Below are 19,309 nucleotides of genomic sequence, written 5' to 3' on the forward strand. Positions count from 1 at the left end.
CCATGTCCACTCTGCCTCCTCACATCACAGCTAAAAAACAAGACCCCCAAAATGCAAGACTGACATCAATGCTCCTCTGCTAAACCTTCCATGGCTCCCGGTGGCCCTTGGGGTCAAGGCCTGACCTCTGGCTATGGCCCTTGGCCCCACAGTATTTGGCTCCAGACCATCTCCTGGGCACTTTGTTCCAGCCACACCCGCTGCTCCTCCAGCACTCTACACTCCTGCCAGCCACAGGCCATTGGCATATGCTATTCCCTCAGCCTGGAAGGCCGCCCACCAGGTTTAGATTGCTCCATCATTTGCATTCATAGCAAGAGTGGGGATTCATCATTATGCTCAGTGTAGGGGCACGTGAGGGATCCTTTAATTTGTCCTCCAAGGGCAATGAGGGATCTGCCTTCCTTTATATGCCCAGAGCCCAGCACAGGCCTGGCATAGACTAATTTGTCAAATGTATGAAGGGGTAGATGACGTACGTAGAAAGAAGGGGAGGAAGAAGGGGATGAAGGAAGGAGAGAAAGAATGGTAGAGATTCAGGGCAAGAAGCCAACAGTAGAACATGCAGAAAAGGGAACAAGGGTTGGGGGCTTCCGTGCAAGCCCTGGCAGCTTTGGCCTGTGGGCTCTGGGACTGGCCCCTCGCCCCCTCTGGGCCTTGTTTCCTCCTCCACCACACAAGGTCGTGATACACGTGGGGCCGGCAGTCATGCTGGGGCACCCCCGTGAACGTGGAGGGCCCTGCGCTCACGCCAGAGCACAGCTTACAGGGGTCACAGTGACTGGGGAAGGAAGGGGTCACAGTGACAGAGGAAAACGAGGTAGGACAGCAGCTGGCGCCTACAGACCTCCGGGGAGGGAGGGAAGCCCCAGGCACGATCCGGGCCTGAATAGTGGGGTGCTCCTGACAGGTGGCATTGGGGTACTTTTTCACTCCCTCCTTTTTTAATGTGCTTTTGGAGTGTTTTGTGAAAGTAACACATTCTCAGGGTGTGATAAAGGAAATAAATATCTTGTTTCAAAAGTGAGAAGAAGAGCCCTGCTGAATGTGACCTGTGGGACTTTTGTCTTTTAGTTTTGATTGAGATTAAGTCTTGGGGAAGGCGGGTGGAGAGAGCATGTGTGTGTGTAGCCTTTGCCCTGGATTCTGGCCAGGAGACACGAGGAGGGACAGGGTTGGTCCTCCACCTCCTGCTTGGCTGCTTCCCTGTGGCGCACGCAGTAGACTGTCTGCCGCCGTAGCAGGGGTTGGTGTCCTGACCCCAGGCCTTGCCCCGGGACATGACAGGCCTCAGCATACAGACCGGGTGTGGGAAGGCCTGTCCCTGCTGCCCGAGGACCAAGACATCACCCCTGTCCTAGAGATGGTGCCCCCAGAGGCCTCATCATCATAGGCTGAGGCCAGGATGCTGCCCCAGAACCGGAGACACCTGATTTCAAGCCTGGCTGTGCTGGCTCCCCAGCTATATGACCTTGGGCAACCACTTCCCCTCTCTGAGCCTCCATTTCCTCCTCTAAGAGAAGCTAATAATAGCAGTTTGGGGGGGATGTGGTGGTGATTCAGAGAGGCAGTGGGGTGTAGGCAGTCTGGTCTACCCCGTGCCCAGGGAGGAAGTGCAAAGAGTGGCGTGGTGCCTGCCACTGCAGATGTCTCTGCAGTCACCGCTGGCTGACTCCTGGACATTCCAAAAAATGCTCCAGGATCCAGCTGAGGAATCCCAGCTTCCCCTGGGAACCCGAAACGCAAGCCTAACTTGAAGCAGAGACTGCTAAGTGACATCTCCCTGCGTCCTGAGAGCGCCCTGTGAATTCAATGGCCACTTACAGATGAGGATACAGGTTTGGAGACACCAGTTCTCTCGCCCAAGTCCACGCAGAGGCTGGCGACAGAGCTGGGACTAAAACCAGGCAGCCGGACACCAGAGTCCCTGGACCAGTCCAGCAGCGGCAACTTGGAGAAGCCCCGGGGGCCTGCTCCCCTGAGCCAGTTTTCCCTGGCTCTCTCACACACCGGGCTGGGAGAAGGCCGCAAGGGACCCAGACTCAGCCCTGGCCTTGGGGAGAGAGCGGTCTGGAGCAGGACCTCCAGAGGTCACAGCCCCGGGAGGAGGGAGGCGTCTGCAGGCGGGCTTGGGGACCCAGGCCGCAGATGGTGGTGTGTTTCCAGAAAACCCATGGGGTTCTCTGAGAAGGGCATTTCAGACCCCTCAGAGGAAGGGGTCTGGGGAAGTTTGCACAAGAAAAGAGAATGCACGGGTCCCAGAGCGGGCAGTCATGGGTGGTCTGGCCATGGCGAAGGGGGAGCAGAGACAGCCCAGCTGGGAGCCCGGGCCGCACCGCCCTATGCAGACTGCTGGTGTGGAGCACAGCCCTGGGACGCCCCGACACCCTTCTCTGGGCCTGGGCCCTGGTCCTGGAGTCAGAGAAGCTTCAAACCAGGACCAGCCTCTTAGATTGCCTGAGCCTAATAAATAATAATAGCAGTAGTCATAATCGTAATAAGAATAATCTAGCAGCATGAAACAAGTATTTGCTGTTGGGTGTCTGAAATCATTTGCAGCACTTCCCGCATTATCCTCACAACCGCCCCAGGATACACCGTCACTACGTCGGGTTCAGTGTAACGGAGCTGAGGCTCGGAGAAGCCCAGTGATTACCGGAGGACTCAGCTGGTGAGAAGCAGAGCTGGGATTGGGATTCAGGCCTCGACCCCAGAGTCTATGTTTTTAACTGGTACGGGATACAGACCCATTCTCATAAGCACCATCACCAACCTGGAACAATCTTCAACATTTTCTGAACTCGAATTTTTAAGACTCTGTAAATACTTATTTTACATTTTGGTTCTAAATTGCTTTCTCTTTCCTCATCTGCATTTTAGAAAGTGTTTTCTCTTTCTTGACGTCGATGTGGCTGTTATTATTGAGTTGCTACTAAGAGCTACTACTTACTTAGAGCCACACTGGGCTAAATTGTGGGCCGAGCAGCTTTCTATCAACCCGCCCTAGGAGCGAGATCCTATTGCCCTCTTTTTACAGACAAGGAAACCAAGGTTCAGAAGGAAGTCATTTGCTCAGAGCAGGTGAGTGTTACTGGGGATTTTTAATTCAGGTGAGCCCGGCTCCAAAGCTCATCTTCTCAACCCTGTGCCCAGGCTGCCTCCCCAGTGACGTCCCTCGATCCTAATAACCACCTGCAGGGTAATTGTTGGAAAAAGGACCAGAGGGGGACAGCTGCCAACTCCAGGCCACGTAGTACATTGGTGACATTGGAGGCAGAGGCAGCACCAGAGCTGAGGGTTCCTGATTCCCTCTTGAGTGCTCTTCCTGCCCTCCTCGCAGGGCTCAGGGAGGCTGTGAGCAGGTTCCAGGTCCTCCCCACGTCCAGCATGAGCTCACCTGTGCAGGCCACAGCAGCGAAGACCCAGCACTGGCCATACTTGACACGCTGGCAGCCAGAGGTCTTCCAGCGCCGCAGGATGTCCACGCTGCCGATCCAGAACATGGGGCTAATGCCGTCCTTATAATTGTTGTCCCAGCGTCCCAGCAGCACACCCTGGTCATCATTGCAGTTGACCTACAAGCAGAGGGACATCAGAGGGGCCCAGCCTGGGGAGCTGGTGCTGTGAGCTCAGTGCATGGTGAAAGGCAAGGAAAGGAATTTAGGAGAGGGAACAGCCCATGCAAAGATCCCAAGGTGTGACAGACTGGTATGTGGGAGATGGGTGGGGCTGGAGTCCAGGGTATGGGAGAGAGAAGGGGAAGGGAGGAGGCGAAGAGGGGTCAAGGTCAATGAAGGTGATGCCGGAGATGTGAATTGGTCTGTGGGGTGGCAGGAGAGTGACAGAATGTGATCGGAGTTTTACCAAGACTCACTCTGGCCCCTGACCACATTGTGTTGTTCCCCTCAAACTCCCATTGCCTTGAGAATTAAATCCAGCCTCCTGACGGGGGCTGATGAGGCCTGCGGGATCTAACCCGTGCCCACCTCCTGCACCCCACTTCCCCTCCTTCCCTCCACTCCAGCCACGCCAGCCTCCTTTCTGCTCCTCGAACCTGCCAAATTCCTTCCTTCCTCAGGGCCTTTGCACAACCTACTCCTCTCCCTGGAATGCTCTTCTCCTATTTACTCTATCAGCATAGGGATCATCACTTAGGGAGGTCCCCGCCTCCTGCCCCGCCCCTGACTAAAGTTAGACAGATAGACACCCTCACACCTCCAGCTTCCTTCAGCACTTGCATCAATCATCATCTCTGTGACTCATGCACGTGGTATCTCAGTCCATGTCTGTCTCCTCCCACCCACCCACGAGAATACAAGCTCTCTGAAGTTAGAGACCATACACATCTTATACCCAGCTGTATCCCCAGTGCCTAGGACACGTGGCATCTGATAAATATTTGCTGAATGAGTGAATGAATGAATGAATTGCTTTTAGGGACCACATGACATTACCCTTATTTCTGTAAATCTTGTCTTTCCAAATACAAGCTGTCTTAGCTGAGACTCCTTCATCCCCTGGGTCCCCCCACTAAGCCCAGTGCGGAGTGCAGCCTCCATCATCCCAGGAAGAGGGGAGCCTATGGGGGCCCATCATGGGCCCAGCCACTCACTTACCATGGCGCTCACCACCCGGCCCACATAGATAGGATTGCTGCGGCTGGAGCAGTCACGGCAGGCATCCTTCAGGAACTTGGGGTTCCTGTCCAGGAGCATCAAGCAGATGTCCAGGATTCCATCTTCAAACTGTGTTGGTGGAAAAAAGAGAAGGATGAGGGAAATTAGAAGTCACCTCCTCCAGGAAGCCTGCCCTGAAGCCCTGCAGCTGTAGGTCCTCCCTGTTCTGGGTCTGCAACATTTCTGTGAGGCCAGCTTTGTCTGGCCCAGGATGGGGTGGGATGGGACAGATGACTGAGTCTGTGAGAAAGAGGAAGGGATATATCTGCATTCAGGGCCAGCTGGGGGCTGGGGGTCCTGGGAATCTGGAGTAGAACCCACAGTGTCCCTGGGGCTTCCCTCTCCTCAGAGTCACCTCAGGCCCTTCCACTGCCCCTTTCCCACCTCTCTCTGCCAGTTATCTCATTTCCCCTAAAGCCTGACTCATCCTACACAGCTGATGAGAATCCTCTCCTCCCTCACCCCCCACCCTGACACACTGCTCTGATGGGAACTGAGGGAAATTAAATATATCGCTCCTCTCTTTCCACTGCACCCAGATTAAAATCTAGACTTTTCCCTGTGACCTGCAAGGCCTTTCACAATCTGTGTCCCACCTCATTTCTGACCTCATTATCATTTTTGACCTCATTATCACCACTCATTGCCCCAGGGCCTTTGCACTTACACTTTCCCTTTCTTGGAATGCTCTTCCTGCCACTCTCTGTATGGCTCATACCTTCTCATCCTTGCAACTCAAATGTTATCATTATCAAAAGTAGAACCCTCGCTCCTTGTCATATTATGCTGGACCACCCATCTGACAAGTTCAAAGGTGATCCATTCCCTGCTCCCCACCTCTGTGGTCTTGTCCCAAACCAGGCTTCATCACAAGTCTCCCTCCATGGCTTTAAGTCCTTTTGTGGCTCCCTCTTCCCATCGGCCTGACATTCACAACCCAGACACTGCTGATCTCTCTCGGGACTCCTTCAGACGTCAAGTGCTCCCTGAGCTACTGAATTCTTACAAGGTAAACTTTGCCACCTCTGAACTTTTGCTCATGCAATTCCCTTTGCCTAGTATACTGTGCTTCCATCTCCTCCATAGCCCAGCTCAGATCTTGCCTATTTCTGGAATCACCCTGATTCCCATCAGGAGTTTTTCATTTCCTTCCTCTAGGTCTTATCATCCTGGATTGTGATGGCTTCCGGAAGATTTGCAAGGGCCGTGTCCAATGGCCAACACAAGCCCGGACACAGAATAGGAACTCAGGAAATAAAAGAAAGAATCTGGCTTTGTTCCATTTCTCAGGAGAATACAGAGCCTCAGAATTAGGAGCCAATGTACATTGTGATATATTTTAGGTATCATGCTCATTTCATGTATATCTCACAGCAGGCTACAGGTTCTTGGGCAGATATTTTTGCAATTAGTATACTCAATATTCAGATGTGGAAACTGAGGTCAGAGCCCCACATCATACAGGGAAGACTTCCCTGTGGTCCCAAGGCAGGACTCTGGAGGCCTGACTATGGAAACCTTAACCCAGGGGCTATTGGGAAAAGTCTCCAGGTGAACCCCACCCCAGAAGGCCAATAACCCCCAACACACCAGGAGGTGGAAGGACCAGGAGTGTGACAACTCTTGTTTTATGAGTTTTTGCAGCAGTGTCTCAAGAATATTCGCAGGAGGCTGAATGGCAGAGGAAATAAGATCCTGAATTTGAACCACCAGCCTGGGCTGACTTGCTGGAAGATGAGGAGCCACAGGGAACAGAGATGAGCCATCTAGCTGAGGTAGCCATGCCCTGGCTGCCCCGTAGATTTGTAAGAAATAATAAATGGCTGTCGTTTTAAGCCTATAAGTTTCAGGCTTGTTTGTTATTCAGCAGTAGCTAACTGATACAACCAGTGATTCGCAAAGTATGACCACTGACCAGCAGCATGTGAACCTGTAAGAAATGCAAATTCTCAGCCCACATCCAGACCTACTGAAGTAGAAAGTAGGGGTGACACTCAGTGATCTGTGTTTTAGCATACTTTCTGGTGAGTCTGGCGTATATTTGAGTTTGAGAACCATTGATCTAGGTAATGCTATAAAACCTCCTCTCAGCACACACTTAGCACTTGGTTAGCATTTCTATTATTTTGATGCATGGCCTTGTATATTCCCCTTCTCCCTCCTGGAGCACCCGCTAACACCACAATTCCCCAAAGCTCTCCTAATTCTTTCCCCACTTAGAATCTGGGGCTGCCATTCCCATGATGGGCAGGGTGACCCTTTCTTGTATGACCTCGGGCTTTGCCTGGACCCTCTGTGTTCCTCCAGCCATTTTGGGGCCCTTGAATCCCTGGAAGCATTGGGTGGGCAGCTCTAAGACCAGTTCACACCTCTGTAGCTTTGACCACCTCAGAGCCAGGGCCCAGCACACAGTGTGGCCTGCAGTGGTTGGGAAGGGCAGGATGTGGTCTTACCTGCCCAAAGTTCCAAGGGATGCTTTTGATGAACTTGACTGAACCCTGGTAGATGAAGCCCTGCTGGCTGAGCACGTACTCCCGCCGCTCCTCATCTGAGTCCAGGTACACAGCATCCGCTGGGGATGGGAGGGAAGGGGCCTCAGCTCTGGGTCTGGTAAGGCGCATGGTCCCCACAGACATGGCAGCCAAGGTGCCAAAACCCAGGGCCAGGCTGGAGTCTCAGAGGCCCTTCTATCTTTGAATCAGAAAAGCTAATCATTAATTAATAATCCTATATCCATGAGATAAGGTGTTTTCAGCTAGAATTACCAGTAGCTGTCATTCCTCCAACACTTGTCTATCGTAAGTGTCTGATGTATATTAACATCTAACCTCTGCAAGAGCTTTATGAGAAAGGGACCTTGAAAGCTCCATTTTACAGGCAGGAAAACCGATGCCAATGCAAGAGATAAAGGAGCACTCAGCCAGGAGTCAGGAATCTCCTAGCTGATGCTCACTTATTGTGGGACCCTGGAGAGATCACCTCTCCACCCCCCTCACTGGAGTTCCTGAGGGTAAATGGGATGCAGATTTGAAAGGTGCTTTGCAAGTTAAGCCCTGAGCCAGTGTGAGAAGGACCTTGATTCAAGGCAGAGAGAAAGCCTACTAGGGTCACTGTGGCTCAGGGGAAGTGGGATCTTGTCCAGCTTGGGGTGGGAGGGAGGGGTGGTCAGGGAGGGCTCCTGGAGTAGGTGGCTGGTGAATGCGGTCTTAATAAACGACTAAAATTTAGATCCTTGGAGTCTGGTGGGATGACATTCTAAGCAGAGGACCAGAGAGCACAAAGGGACAGCTGCTAGTATGGCACTTAGTTCCCCATGGCTGATAACCACAGAAAAGAGGGCTGGGGCAGTCGGGGCCAGATGGTGGGAGGTCAAAGGTCAAGCTGGCCTTTACTATCTCCATTTCACAGGTGAAGAAACTGAGGCTGGGAAGAGGACATCTAGAGCCACATTATGACTTTGGTGGACCCTGTGCATTTTTTGTTCCAAATAAATAAATAAATAAATAAATAAAATATTTAATAATACTTAATAATACTTAATATTTAATATGCTTATATATAAGTAAATACATATACTATATTAGTATAATGGCAAATATATTAATATTACATATTAAAACATATTCTCTGACCTAAACTTTCACTTTTTCTTCTGATTTTAAAAGAAATCAAAACATTTTTACAGGTCCCTAAAAATACTGTGCCACTGGCCTGGAATGCAGCTGCTCCAGCCCCTTGGGGCCCTGGACTCTGTCGGCCCTGTGCTCTCTCAGGCCCCATCTGCAGCCCCCACAGGCAAATGTGAAAGTGGCCAAGCAACTTTTGTCTTATATATCCTGTGCTGGGGCTCTGAGGACTGTAAGAAAAATTAGCCTTCTGGAAAATGAACTCTGTAGTAATAAGTCAGCTGACAGTGTGGAAGAACGAAAGAGAAAGGGAAACTCATGGTGTTTCGTCATGGGGCTGAGAGTCATGGGGCTGAGAGCATTGTCGCCACCTGGACCCAGGTGTCAAGGACCGTGCCCTCCTCCCAGCTCTGCCGGTCAAAGTGGGGGCCTTGGGGGACCAGAGGTCCCACACCTAATTGCCACTCGCTCCCGTCCTCCTTCCTGTCCTTACTGAGCTCAGAGATAGAAGGATCTCGTTTCAGGGGCAGGTCCCAAAGGGACAGCAGAGTTCCCACCCAACACCCCCACCTCCACCGAGGGAGGCCAGCTTCCTGGCTCCACAGGGCCAGCTCCACACCCCCTCCACGCTCCCACCCTGAGATGTCAGGTCACTTTAGTCACTGTGCTGCTTGGCTGACAGCCACGCTAACCCACAGGGTGAGGATGGGGCAGGGCTGGAGGAAAGGCCAGAGGAAGGGGCTATCCCCAGAACTTTGCTCCCTGTTCCCTGAACTCCGAAACCCTGCAGTGTGGGTGAATGGGGGGCCACCGGCATCTTCCTGCTGCCGGGAGGGATGCCATGGGCCTGGCTGCCAACTCTCTGTAAGCTCTGCAGATTGACAAAATCAAAACAAGTACAGCGAGGTCCGGCAAGGCCGCTTCTGTCCTGAGCAACCATTCCATGTGGCCCCAGGGCATGTGAACAGGGTGCTCCATGTCATACCCTTCCTGGGAGGATCCACTGGGGCCCACCTCATGTCCCTGGGTGGAGTCCTGATCAACGAACTGTCTACACTGGCAAGATACGGGGCACTCGGGGATATTAAAAAGAAGAAGTCGGGGTGCTTGGGTGGCTTAGTCAGTTAAGCAGTTAAGGGTCTGCCTTTGGTTCAGGTCATGATCCCAGGGTCCCGGGATCATTGGCTGTTGGGCTTCCTGCTCAGCAGGGATCCTGCTTCTCCTGCTCCCTCTGCTCCTCCCCCACCCTGCTCATGGGCACACACTCTCTCTCGAATAAATAAAAATCTTTAAAAAAGAAAGAATGAATGAATGAACAAACAGATGTGTATGTACACCAGTGTGGAAAGATCCCCAGGATGTATGGTAGAGGGAAAAGTGAAATAAGTTGTGGGTTGATGGATACCGTGTGATCCTTTTATGGTTAAGAGGGACAGAGAAACCCATTACTGCGGCAATGTCTCCAGGCACATCAAATCTAAGGAGATGGGTCCCCTAAGACAACTAATAATGCTGTTCCCCAAGGAGGAGAGTCAGAGTGGGGGCTGTTTCCCTGCAGTACTTAAAGCTTATATAAAGAGGACATCCTCGTGTCTTACTGTTATAATTAAAAATAAAAGCCAAAATATGTAGAAGAGAAAATAAAAAAATATTTCTCCTCAACTATGTTATAAAATGCCCCAAAATGGAGAAGAAAAAAACAAAGCAGCAGCCCAGCAAGAAGCTGGCTGTCTGATACTTGGAGAGGCCAGAATTTGTGGCTGGGCCTGGGCTTCGAGGAGGGACACCCCATTCTTAGGCTGGGGCCCACCCACAAGGCCTATCTCTCTGTCTCGCTGTGCAGGAGCAGGAAGGAAACTGTGAACCCAAGACACCTCCATGCCCAGGTCAGAACTCTAGGGGCACACGTGGGCCTCAGACATGGGGTGAGATGCCTTGGGAGCTGTGGGGCCTTGGGCACGTCATTTTGCTTCCAAGTGCCTGTCTCTTCCTGTGTCAGGGAGTAAGAAGAGTACTCACATTACAGGGCTTCTGTGGGATGGGAGCGTGGGCCTACATGGAGGGGAGCTTCACTCTATCCGCTTTGTTGTCTCTTGCGCCCCATTCCCCGCCACCCTCAGTGCCCCATGGCTGGTGTAGCCCTGTCCCCCACCCCCACCCCCCTGGATCGTTAGGCTCACCTGGGCACCAGCTGTTGAAGAGCAGAGTGAAGTGGCCCAGCACGAAGCTGGAGCCCTGGTAGCCGGTGGAGGCCTCCAGGCTGAGGCGGTACAGGCCGACCGGGGCGTTAGGCGGGGTGCTGAGCTGCAGCGAGAGGACGCTGTCCTGCTGGTCCATCACCACGGCCGTCCAGGCACCCTCCTCCACAGCACTGGACAGGGAGAAGCGGGCCTTGGTCCCGGCCTCCTCGCTGGGGTCTGGGCCTGACAGACAAAAGGCAATGGCTGTGAGCCCGCCGTGGCCGGCGGGGAGGGAGCCAGGCTGGCAGGGGCCAGGCCCATGCCGGGGGTCCCAGGGGCCCGGCTCTGACGCCTAGTCCTGCTGCGGACCATTGAGGGAACTTTTTGGCAAGAGGTTTCGTTTCCCGGAGACTTGGTTTCCTCATCTAGAAAGTGGGGATCGGACCCCAACCTTGCGGGGTCCTTCTGTGAGAAGGTGTGAAACGCCCCAGGCACACAGCAGGTTCCCAAGCAGACGGATTTCTCCTGGGAGAGGGGACAGCTCAGCCTGGGGCAGGGTCTCAGTCACAAGCCTGTCCCCTTCTCTGGGCTCCGTGTGCCTACCTGTGGCACGAACAGGAATCCTTGGGGAGCATCCCCACCTGGGTCCTTTATGGGCTAGGGTGCAGCTTCCCCTTTCAAAAGCTCAGACTCTGAGCAGGATAGGACCTTGGTCCTCCTCTGATGTCTCCATGGGAGCCTGTCTGAGAGGCCCCTCTCTTCGGGTGCTATCTCCCCAGTGTCCCCTCTGGCTTTTGACCTCCGTGTCTCCACGGGAAGCTCCAAGGAGGAGTCATGACCACCCCTCTACCCCCACCCCACAGCCTTTTACACTTCATGAAGTGCCTTGGCACTTCCTGCTGCCCCTGAGACCCCCTGTACAGGTAAGAAAACTGAGTCTCAGAGAGAGGAGAGTCTCCCAAGGATATCCCAGGGCAAAGTTAGCATCTGAGCCCGGGTCTCTAGACTCTGGGCTGTCCTCCACAGTGCTTCTCACGCCCATGCTCCTTCAAAGGGCTCTTGAAGGCCCAGTGAGACAGGGAGCTTGCCTTCAGCTCCTCTGCTTTTTCTGGTGGGGGGAAGGCCCTGCCCATGCAGGCAGGTCTGAGTCATGGGAGGGCAAGGAGGGGCTGGTCATCCACTTTGGACTTGGGTGGCTGAGAGGAGAAACAGAACCTTCTCTGCCTGGTTGGGCAACTGCCCAGGAAAGTTTATTTTTATTCTTCAATCTCCCTCCCTGTAGCTCTGCCCACCTGCTGCTGACAGTATGGGGGCCTGTGCACTGAGGGGTTCCCTCCCTGCACCCCACCCCCTCCTCTCAACCCTCCAGCCCCACCCACACCCAGGCCCAAATATAACCCTGAACTAAGAGGCATGACACAGGCTTCCAGGGCCCTGTGTGGGTGCCAGGAGTCGGCTGTAAGCCTTTAAATGCTCCTGGCAGCTGGGTAGCACTGGGCCCCCAAGAGCCAGCTGGGGTCTGGTTCCCCTACTCAGAGTGCTGTGTAACCTGGGCTAAGTCACCAGGCCTCTCTGATTGGCAATTTTCTCATCAAAAAAGAAAATAGGCTTAGAACTCATGTCTGGGAAGGTCTGATTCTCGGTCTGAAGCTGGCTCTGTGACCCCGGACAAGCTATTTTGCATCCCTGTGCCTCAGCTTCCTCATCTGTAAAATGGGCTTAGTTACAGGCAATTACAAATACCTCCTCTTAAGGTCACTGTAAAGCTTAAAGAGATAGCAGTACATTGCATGGTGCCTGGCACCCAGTAAGCGTTCAATAAATGATAGCTATTGTTTGTTATCGTCATTCCCACATCCTAGCACAGTTTAGAGGACCTGCAGAGACTTCATAGAAAGCATTCCAGACAGTGACTAGCATGGTAATCATGCAGGGTACGTGAGCATTCCTCCGTGGCACCAAAAGTTGCTATTAAAAGTCAGAATCCTCAGGCCAAACGACGGATTTTGAGGACTGGAATGAAATGTAGAAATAAACTCGTTCAACTGAATCACTTTACAGATAGGGAAACTGAGTCCGAAAGGGACCAAGTCAGGGCGACCACATGGCCCAGTTTGCCTGGGACAGTCCAAGTTCACAGCTGTGGCCCTGGCATAAATCTCGATGGTGCTCTTTCATTCTCCGAAATGCCCCTGTTTGGACAATTGATGATCTGGTCACCATGGTAAGAGCCTGGGCCAGGGCCCACGGCCACTGTCACTGTCAACATACCACCGTCAAGCACAGATCAGGAAACACATTTCCCTTTCTCCCCATCCTGGGGCAACTGTGCACACATGCACACCCCTTTCTTCTAAAGGGCCCTGGGCAAGGGGTGGAGGGATGAGGACAGGCTGTCCCCCTTGTCCCACCACTGTGCCTGTAAGCTGGCTTCGGATACTCACTGGCTGCTGTGCCACATGGTATTCTTTGTGGGGCCGGAGATGCTTCAGGGACCTCTCTGGGCCTAAATGACCTGGAGAGTGAGGAGTCCTGGGGACTCTCCTAGACCGTGGTTGGTGGAGGTTGGGGAGTGGGGAGTGGATGAGGGGAAACTTCCAGAGGAAAGCCATCTTATAAACCTCATAAAAGTTCTTTCCATTTCTTCAGGCTGACCTCACTCCCACCCCACTCACCCTCCCAACCCTAGCCCCCTCCCTCATTCCCATAATAGGAATGGTGTTTGTCTATTGTGGTCTGTACCCCATAACAGAGCCTGTCAGGTCTCCCAACTATCTGGGCGAAACACACAGCCCCTCGGAGTGTGCAGGGTCAGGCCACATACTCTGCTGGCTGAGTGACCTTCCCCAGCTCTCTCCCCTCTCCGGGCCTCAGTTTCTCGAAAGAGGTAGGCCAGGCTGATCCCAAGCTAGAATGTTCCAGCATAAGAGCAGGGTGCCCAGGCTAGGCCTGGGGCTGGGTGCTAATTGCAACCAGGCTTTGAGGTGAAAGGTCTGGCTTCCTGGTATTGTCCCTGAGGCTTTCCCAGCCCATCGGAGTTCTTGGTAACTCAGACAGGAAAGCTGTGTGCCTGCAGAGATAGAGTGCCTTCTGAGACTGCCTGCCAGGGCTGCGGAGGTGATCAGGGCAGATTGGCTAGGGCTTGAGATAAGTCAGTGGACACTGGAGAACAGAGATTAGTTGCTGGGTTGGGAAGAGCAGCTGTCCCTACCCCAACCCTGAACCTAGGGCCTAATTACCTGGCACCAGCCTGCCTAGATGAATAGAGGAGAAGAAAGAAAGGGGCTGCCTTGAGAGTGGGGGAAGAGAAAGAAGGTGGGAAGTCACAGGTAGCCCCCACCAGCAGCTCCTCTACTGTTCCCTTTCATAGAGGACTGTCAGTCCACAGCAAGGCCAGGGGTGGAATCCTGCTTTGTCCCTCACTCACTGTGTGACCTGAGCAAGTAAGTTGACCTTTCTGAGCCTCAGTATTTTCATTGGTAAAACACGATCTCATTATGCTTCGGAGACGGGAGGATTTAGGACGAGCATGCATATGGTGGGTGCTCTACAGCTGCTGTGATTCTCCTCATCCCAAGCCTGGCTCTTCTCAGGGTATCCTGTTATGCATTACAACCTTCCACTTTACAGAAAAAGAAACTAAAAAAAAAAGAAAAGAAAAGAAAAAGAAACTGAGACTAGAAAGATCAGAAGTTCCTGGAGGCTCCTTAGGTCAGTTAAAAAAGGCGCCAAAGGTTCTGGTTGTGTGTCAGAGGGGGCACCCCTGGATAGTGGGTGTATCCCGCCAGAAGGGGAAGGGGAGGGAGGAAAGGCCTGGGGTGGATATCCAGGGCCAGTCTGCAGGCGCATTGATAAGCCTTATCACAGGGCTGCCAGGTAAATACAGGCCTCAGCCTGTTTGCGGCTCTCTGTGCCCTCATAGGTCTCAGAAAGAACTGACCTTTCTCACCCTTGAGCAGAGTCCCAGCCAGGCAGCCCCTAGCTGACCTCAAGGGAGTGGTTCCCTCTAGAAGCCAAATCCAGAGATTTGGCATTCAAGGCCCCTTTCCCTGGAGTGGCAACTCAAGAAGACTGTGCATGGGGCATCTGTGGATAGGGTGGCTGGGGCCTCAATGTCCCTTTACCCATGCCTGGGCCCCCTGGAGCAAGAGCAGCAACAGCTGCTAATGTCTACAAGGCCCTCCCCCCAATGGCAAGCCCTTCCCCCCTAACAACCCTCCACCACGAGTGCTTTGCATAGGATAAAACTCAAGCTCGGAGAAGCTTAGCAACTTGCCCAACGTCACACAGCAAGTAGGTAGTTCAGTCTGCACCAGGGCCCAGGTCTGTCTGTCTGTCAGCTCCCCAGCCTGAGGCAGCCCCTTGAGGCTTGGAGAAGGAACTATGGGAATATGAAATGCTCCCCTCAGAGAGACAGAGCCAACTGGGTTCTCTCCACCACCTGGACCCGATGGGGTTGGTCCGGCTCTGTGGATTTGGGGAAGTAGCTGTTGGAAAGCTGTTTTGATGTGGGGAAGAGCGGGCAGGATCTGGATGGACCTTTGTGGTAGGCAGCTGAGCCCCATCCCTTGGTGATAACAGGTTTTCGGAACCCGGGTGTGCAGCCCTCTTGTTTATGAGGCTGCGTGGCCCCGGGCATCATCCCTCCACTCTCTGGACCTCAGCTCCCTCATCCGTTAAATGGGGCTGCTGGCTGCTAGGAACTCCTTGGGGGGGCAGAGGACCGGAGCCACGTGCCCCACTGTCAGGGGACCGGGAATCCCAGAACAGAGCAGGTCAGGCCGGGCGAGGGGCTGTGGAGCTACTCACCCGTCACGGCGCTGAAGGTGAGGCTGTCCACACTGGACTCATAGCTGCGGCCGGTGAAGTGCAGGGTCAGCCAGAAGGGCTGGCCCCGCCGCACCACCAGCCTCCCCTGGCACAGGCCAGCCGTGTGGTGGTCACGGCCATTGGCTTCCAGCTCCAGGTCACATTTCTCGAGAACCAGATCTACGGAGACAGTGGGAGCGGCGTGAGCCATGGTGGGTGGCCTCCGTCAGCCGGTTGTGATGCCAGGACTCCCGGGACGTGGGGACCCCCGGGGCCATCGGGGAGCCAGCCCTCTCTAGAGAAAGGCTACCAGCCTGCCCCCTCCCCATCTCCCAGCCCGCCCTGTCTCCCCGGGACTAGCCGGGCCACACGTCCCCAACTCTTGACCATGACCAGGTCACAAGGTCGTGCCCACTGGGGCGTGTTGGGAGAGGTCTCTGACACCTTCCAGCCATGTGATCTCGGGCAAGTCCACTTTCTGGGCGTCACTTTGCTCCCCTGTCCACAGGACCCTCGGGTATACGGTGCCTGGCACGTCACACATGCTTACTTCAACGTGAGCTATTCTGGTATTACTGAAGGATTCTCTTGGCAAAAATGAGGTGGGGAACAGTAGGTTATTTGGCGTGGGTTATTTGCACGGGCTCTACCTTTTAGGTTCAATTTTCAATTTACCGGCAATATGGAGTGAGGAACGTGTTCAGCAGAGCGCTGGGACGCAATCGACAGAAAGAGACAACTGGGAGACAACTGGCGGAGGGGCCGGTTTCCTTAACAAATAAATTGCATGGAGAAAAACATAGTCGAAGGGAGAAACTATAGTTTAAGAGAAACTAAAGAGACATTTGGGCTTACTGTGCTGTGCGGGCCTCCTCTGGATCTTGATTTTTTTTTTTTAAGATTTTATTTATTTATTCATGAGAGACACAGAGAGGGGGAGAGAGAGAGAGAGAGAAAGAGAGAGAGAGAGAGAGAGGCAGGGACACAGGCAGAGGGAGAAGCAGGCTCCATGCAGGGAGGCGGATGTGGGACTCGATCCCAGAGCCCCAGGATCACGCCCCCCGCCGAAGGCGGTGCTAAACCACTGAGCCACCCGAGCTGCCCTGGATCCTGATTTTTAAAATAAACTATTCTAAACTTCTCTCTACTTTGATCTATGTTCAGCATTCTCCATAATAAAAAGGTTTTTAAAATGACGGGGCGGGTGGGGGGTGGGGGCGGGGTTTGGCGTCTTCTGGACCTACGTTTTGATCCTACTGTGCTGCTGTGTGATCCTGGGCAGGTCTCTCTCCCTCTCTGGGCCTCCTCTGAAGTCTCAAAAGGCTGCTGTGAGGACTAGGAGAGGAGGTTGTGCACCCTTTCCCCAAGGCCTGGCCCAGGGCACAAGTCGGGCATGTGAAAGCTCTGTTTATAGTTTCAGAGGGAGCTGAAGACCAGGGCGGAGGCCGGGGAGGCCGGGGCAGTGGTTGGTGGAGGTCTGAGGGAAGCGCAAACCTCATAAATCTTGACCAGCTCAAGGTCACGATTAGGAAGAGTTGTGGGTTCTTTGGAGAGTGTGTGGTCCAGTGGAGGCCAGGGGCACGGTTTGCCCACAGTCACCCAGCAACTGGGTCCTTCCACTGGGGCATCGACCCGGGTCCCTTGCCTTCTGCCAAGGAATATCCCAGAGCATCCAGTGACTGCTGAGGGAGGGCTCTGACATGGCTCATCTCCACTCACACCTCACAGCCACTCTGCCCACACAGGTACAAGCACCCCTCCACGGCGCAGAGGGAGGTCCCACGGCAAGCGGAGGCCTTGGGATTTGAATGCAGGGCTGTAGGTTGGGGATCCTGTACTTGGAAGCCACCTCATTCACAGCTCAGGGTTTGTCCTCCATCCCCCCACTCCTTCCTTCCCCTCCTTCCACCCCTGTGTTGTTCAGATGTGGGACCTCCCCCGCCTCCAGGGAAAACTTCCTGCCGCCCTGCTGGGGTGGGGAAACACTGTTTCTGGAAACTTCTATCCCAGAAAGTTTAAGCAGGAAAGAGACCACCAATGTCTCTTGGGAGACCAGACAGAGATGGTCAGTTCCTGGGCTGGGGCAGGTGGGGTGATTTCTTGGGTGATTGTCTGAAGAAGGATTTCCAGAAATCACACCCAGCTCCAAAGGTACAGAAAACACTGAGCAATAAGATCACAGGATTTCTGCACTGAGAAAGGACCCGAGGTCTTCCAGGCCAGTGGGACCCCTGTAGGAAGTAGCCACTGCGGTAAGAGGGCACGTAGCTTATCACAACGGGAACCTCCAGGGTCTCCCGGCCCCACGGAGCCTCTCTTGGGGACAGGGATGGGAAAATGCAGTGCAGACAAGTGGCCACCTAGGTCACCCATTACAGCCAGCTCTGAGCTGGTTTTCAATCCCATATGTTGGGGAGCAGATCCCAGAGAGGGACAGAGGGGACTCAAGGTCACATAGCAGGTCAGGCAAGTCCCGGTGCCTCCCTCCCTTCCCTTCTCCATAGACCCCCCCCCCCCCCCCCCCCCCCCCCCCCCGCCACGTCCCTCCTCATTCCTTCTCCCCCCTCCGGCACCTCCTTCCAGGGACCGCCGTGTGCAGAGACCATCTTCAAATGGACTTGACCCAAGAGTTAGCCACCCCACAGGGGCCAGCAGCATTAGTGCACTGACAACCTCCACTGCAGAAATCCCTCCCCGCCCCTGTGTGTGTGTGTGTGTGTGTGTGCATGTGCGTGTGCATGTGCGTGTAGGGGGGCGGGGAGCAGGTAAGAAACTAATCACGCCCCTTCTCCACTCCTCATGGCTCTCACAGATATATCAGGAGCTGGCAGTGCCATCCATTTTACAGGAGGGAAAACAGAATCAACAAGTGGCCAAAGACCAGAGTCGCAGAACCGGAGGGCTGGAGGGACCTTAGAGAGCAGGTCTGCCTTCAGCCCAGGTCCCCATCAGGTGCTGGAACCTCTGGCCACCGGGGCCAAGGAGTCGGCCAGGCATCGCTTGCACACCACTAGGGAGGACGTGCACACCTCCTCCCAGCGGGCAGGAGCTAACCAGAGCCAAGTGTTCTGAGGCCGGGCCAGACCCCTCCGCATAGCTTTGTGCCGCCGGGCACGCAGCAGGGACCCAGCCTCAATCATTGACTGAGGACAAGTGACAGCGATTCAGTGGCCCAGTACTTTACAGTTCACAACACACCTTCATGTTGCCTCATCTGATCCAGGGAGGCAGGGGTTAATGATCCTGCCCTGGGGATGGGGAAAGTAAGGGCCCACGCTGGGCCAGGACTGGGACCCAGGCCTTCTCACCCAGCCCCGCCTTCCCATCTCTCCCAAACTGGGGACTTAGGGACTGAGCCCCACCCCGCCCCCCGCCAGGTGTTTATCACCCCCTCCCATGGCAGAGGCAGGACCACTGAGACTGGGGAGGGATGGCCAGGCGCAGGGCACCCCAGTGGTGGTGGCGCTGACCCTCATACTCACCCTCGGCCATGGTCAGGTGGTGGCGGTGGCTCCTCTGCCTGGTGGCTGGACCCTGCAAGTGCGACCACTGTCGGGCGAGCACTGGCAAGCCTGGGAGAGATGTGAACTTATAGCCCTCGTTGGGCGGGCAGGGGGCGGGGCCGCCGCCGAAGGCGGGGACCTGGTGGGGCCACCTTTGCCCAGGCTGGGCCCAAGCTCTCGGCTGCCCCGCTCCGCCAGTTAGGGTGCCCCCAGGGGCAGGAGCCCGAGGGAGGGAGGGAGCAGTGGATGGGCAAGGGCGCCCCCTGGGGGAGTGGATAGAGCAGCAAGGGGACAGCGAGATGCAATTAGACCGGGACACACAGGCACACCTAGACACATAATCAGACCTCGGGTAATAGAGACACTTAGGCACAGAGATGTACACACGCAGGTACAGACACAGAGTTACAGCAGGACACAGCTTACCTGGATACACAGACGTGGATCAAACCCAGATCCAGAAGACACACGTGTGTGTACACACACACATTCACTCAAATAAAGATATAGAGGGA

At 54.3% G+C, this 19,309-nt stretch overlaps 1 protein-coding gene and 1 long non-coding RNA gene across 4 annotated transcripts in view; one reads left to right on the forward strand and one right to left on the reverse strand.

Annotated features, from left to right (window-relative positions):
- Positions 1-18,933, reverse strand: part of TGM2 (transglutaminase 2) — a 31,321-nt gene extending 12,388 nt beyond the window's left edge. The window contains exons 1-6 of the mRNA XM_025470043.3: positions 18,774-18,933; positions 15,292-15,471; positions 10,483-10,725; positions 7,130-7,248; positions 4,617-4,745; positions 3,398-3,575 (exon numbers count right to left, since the gene is read on the reverse strand). Coding sequence (XP_025325828.3) covers positions 3,398-3,575; positions 4,617-4,745; positions 7,130-7,248; positions 10,483-10,725; positions 15,292-15,471; positions 18,774-18,783 — 859 coding nt within the window. The 5' untranslated portion in view covers positions 18,784-18,933. The remainder of the gene's footprint in view (positions 1-3,397; positions 3,576-4,616; positions 4,746-7,129; positions 7,249-10,482; positions 10,726-15,291; positions 15,472-18,773) is intronic.
- On the forward strand, positions 437-6,511 carry LOC112673932 (uncharacterized). Of its 3 annotated transcripts, none has more exons than XR_003145128.3 (3): positions 437-3,081; positions 5,538-5,685; positions 5,835-6,511. It is a non-coding gene; the product is annotated as an uncharacterized LOC112673932 (long non-coding RNA). The 3 variants fall into 3 exon arrangements; XR_007405409.1 differs by lacking the exon at positions 437-3,081 and adding an exon at positions 4,701-4,826; XR_007405408.1 differs by lacking the exon at positions 437-3,081 and having other exon boundaries at positions 4,739-5,685.
- Positions 18,934-19,309: the final 376 nt, after the last annotated feature.

This window comes from Canis lupus, chromosome 24 (genome assembly GCF_003254725.2).
Source record: "Canis lupus dingo isolate Sandy chromosome 24, ASM325472v2, whole genome shotgun sequence".
In the NCBI taxonomy this organism is placed as follows: Eukaryota; Metazoa; Chordata; class Mammalia; order Carnivora; family Canidae; genus Canis; species Canis lupus.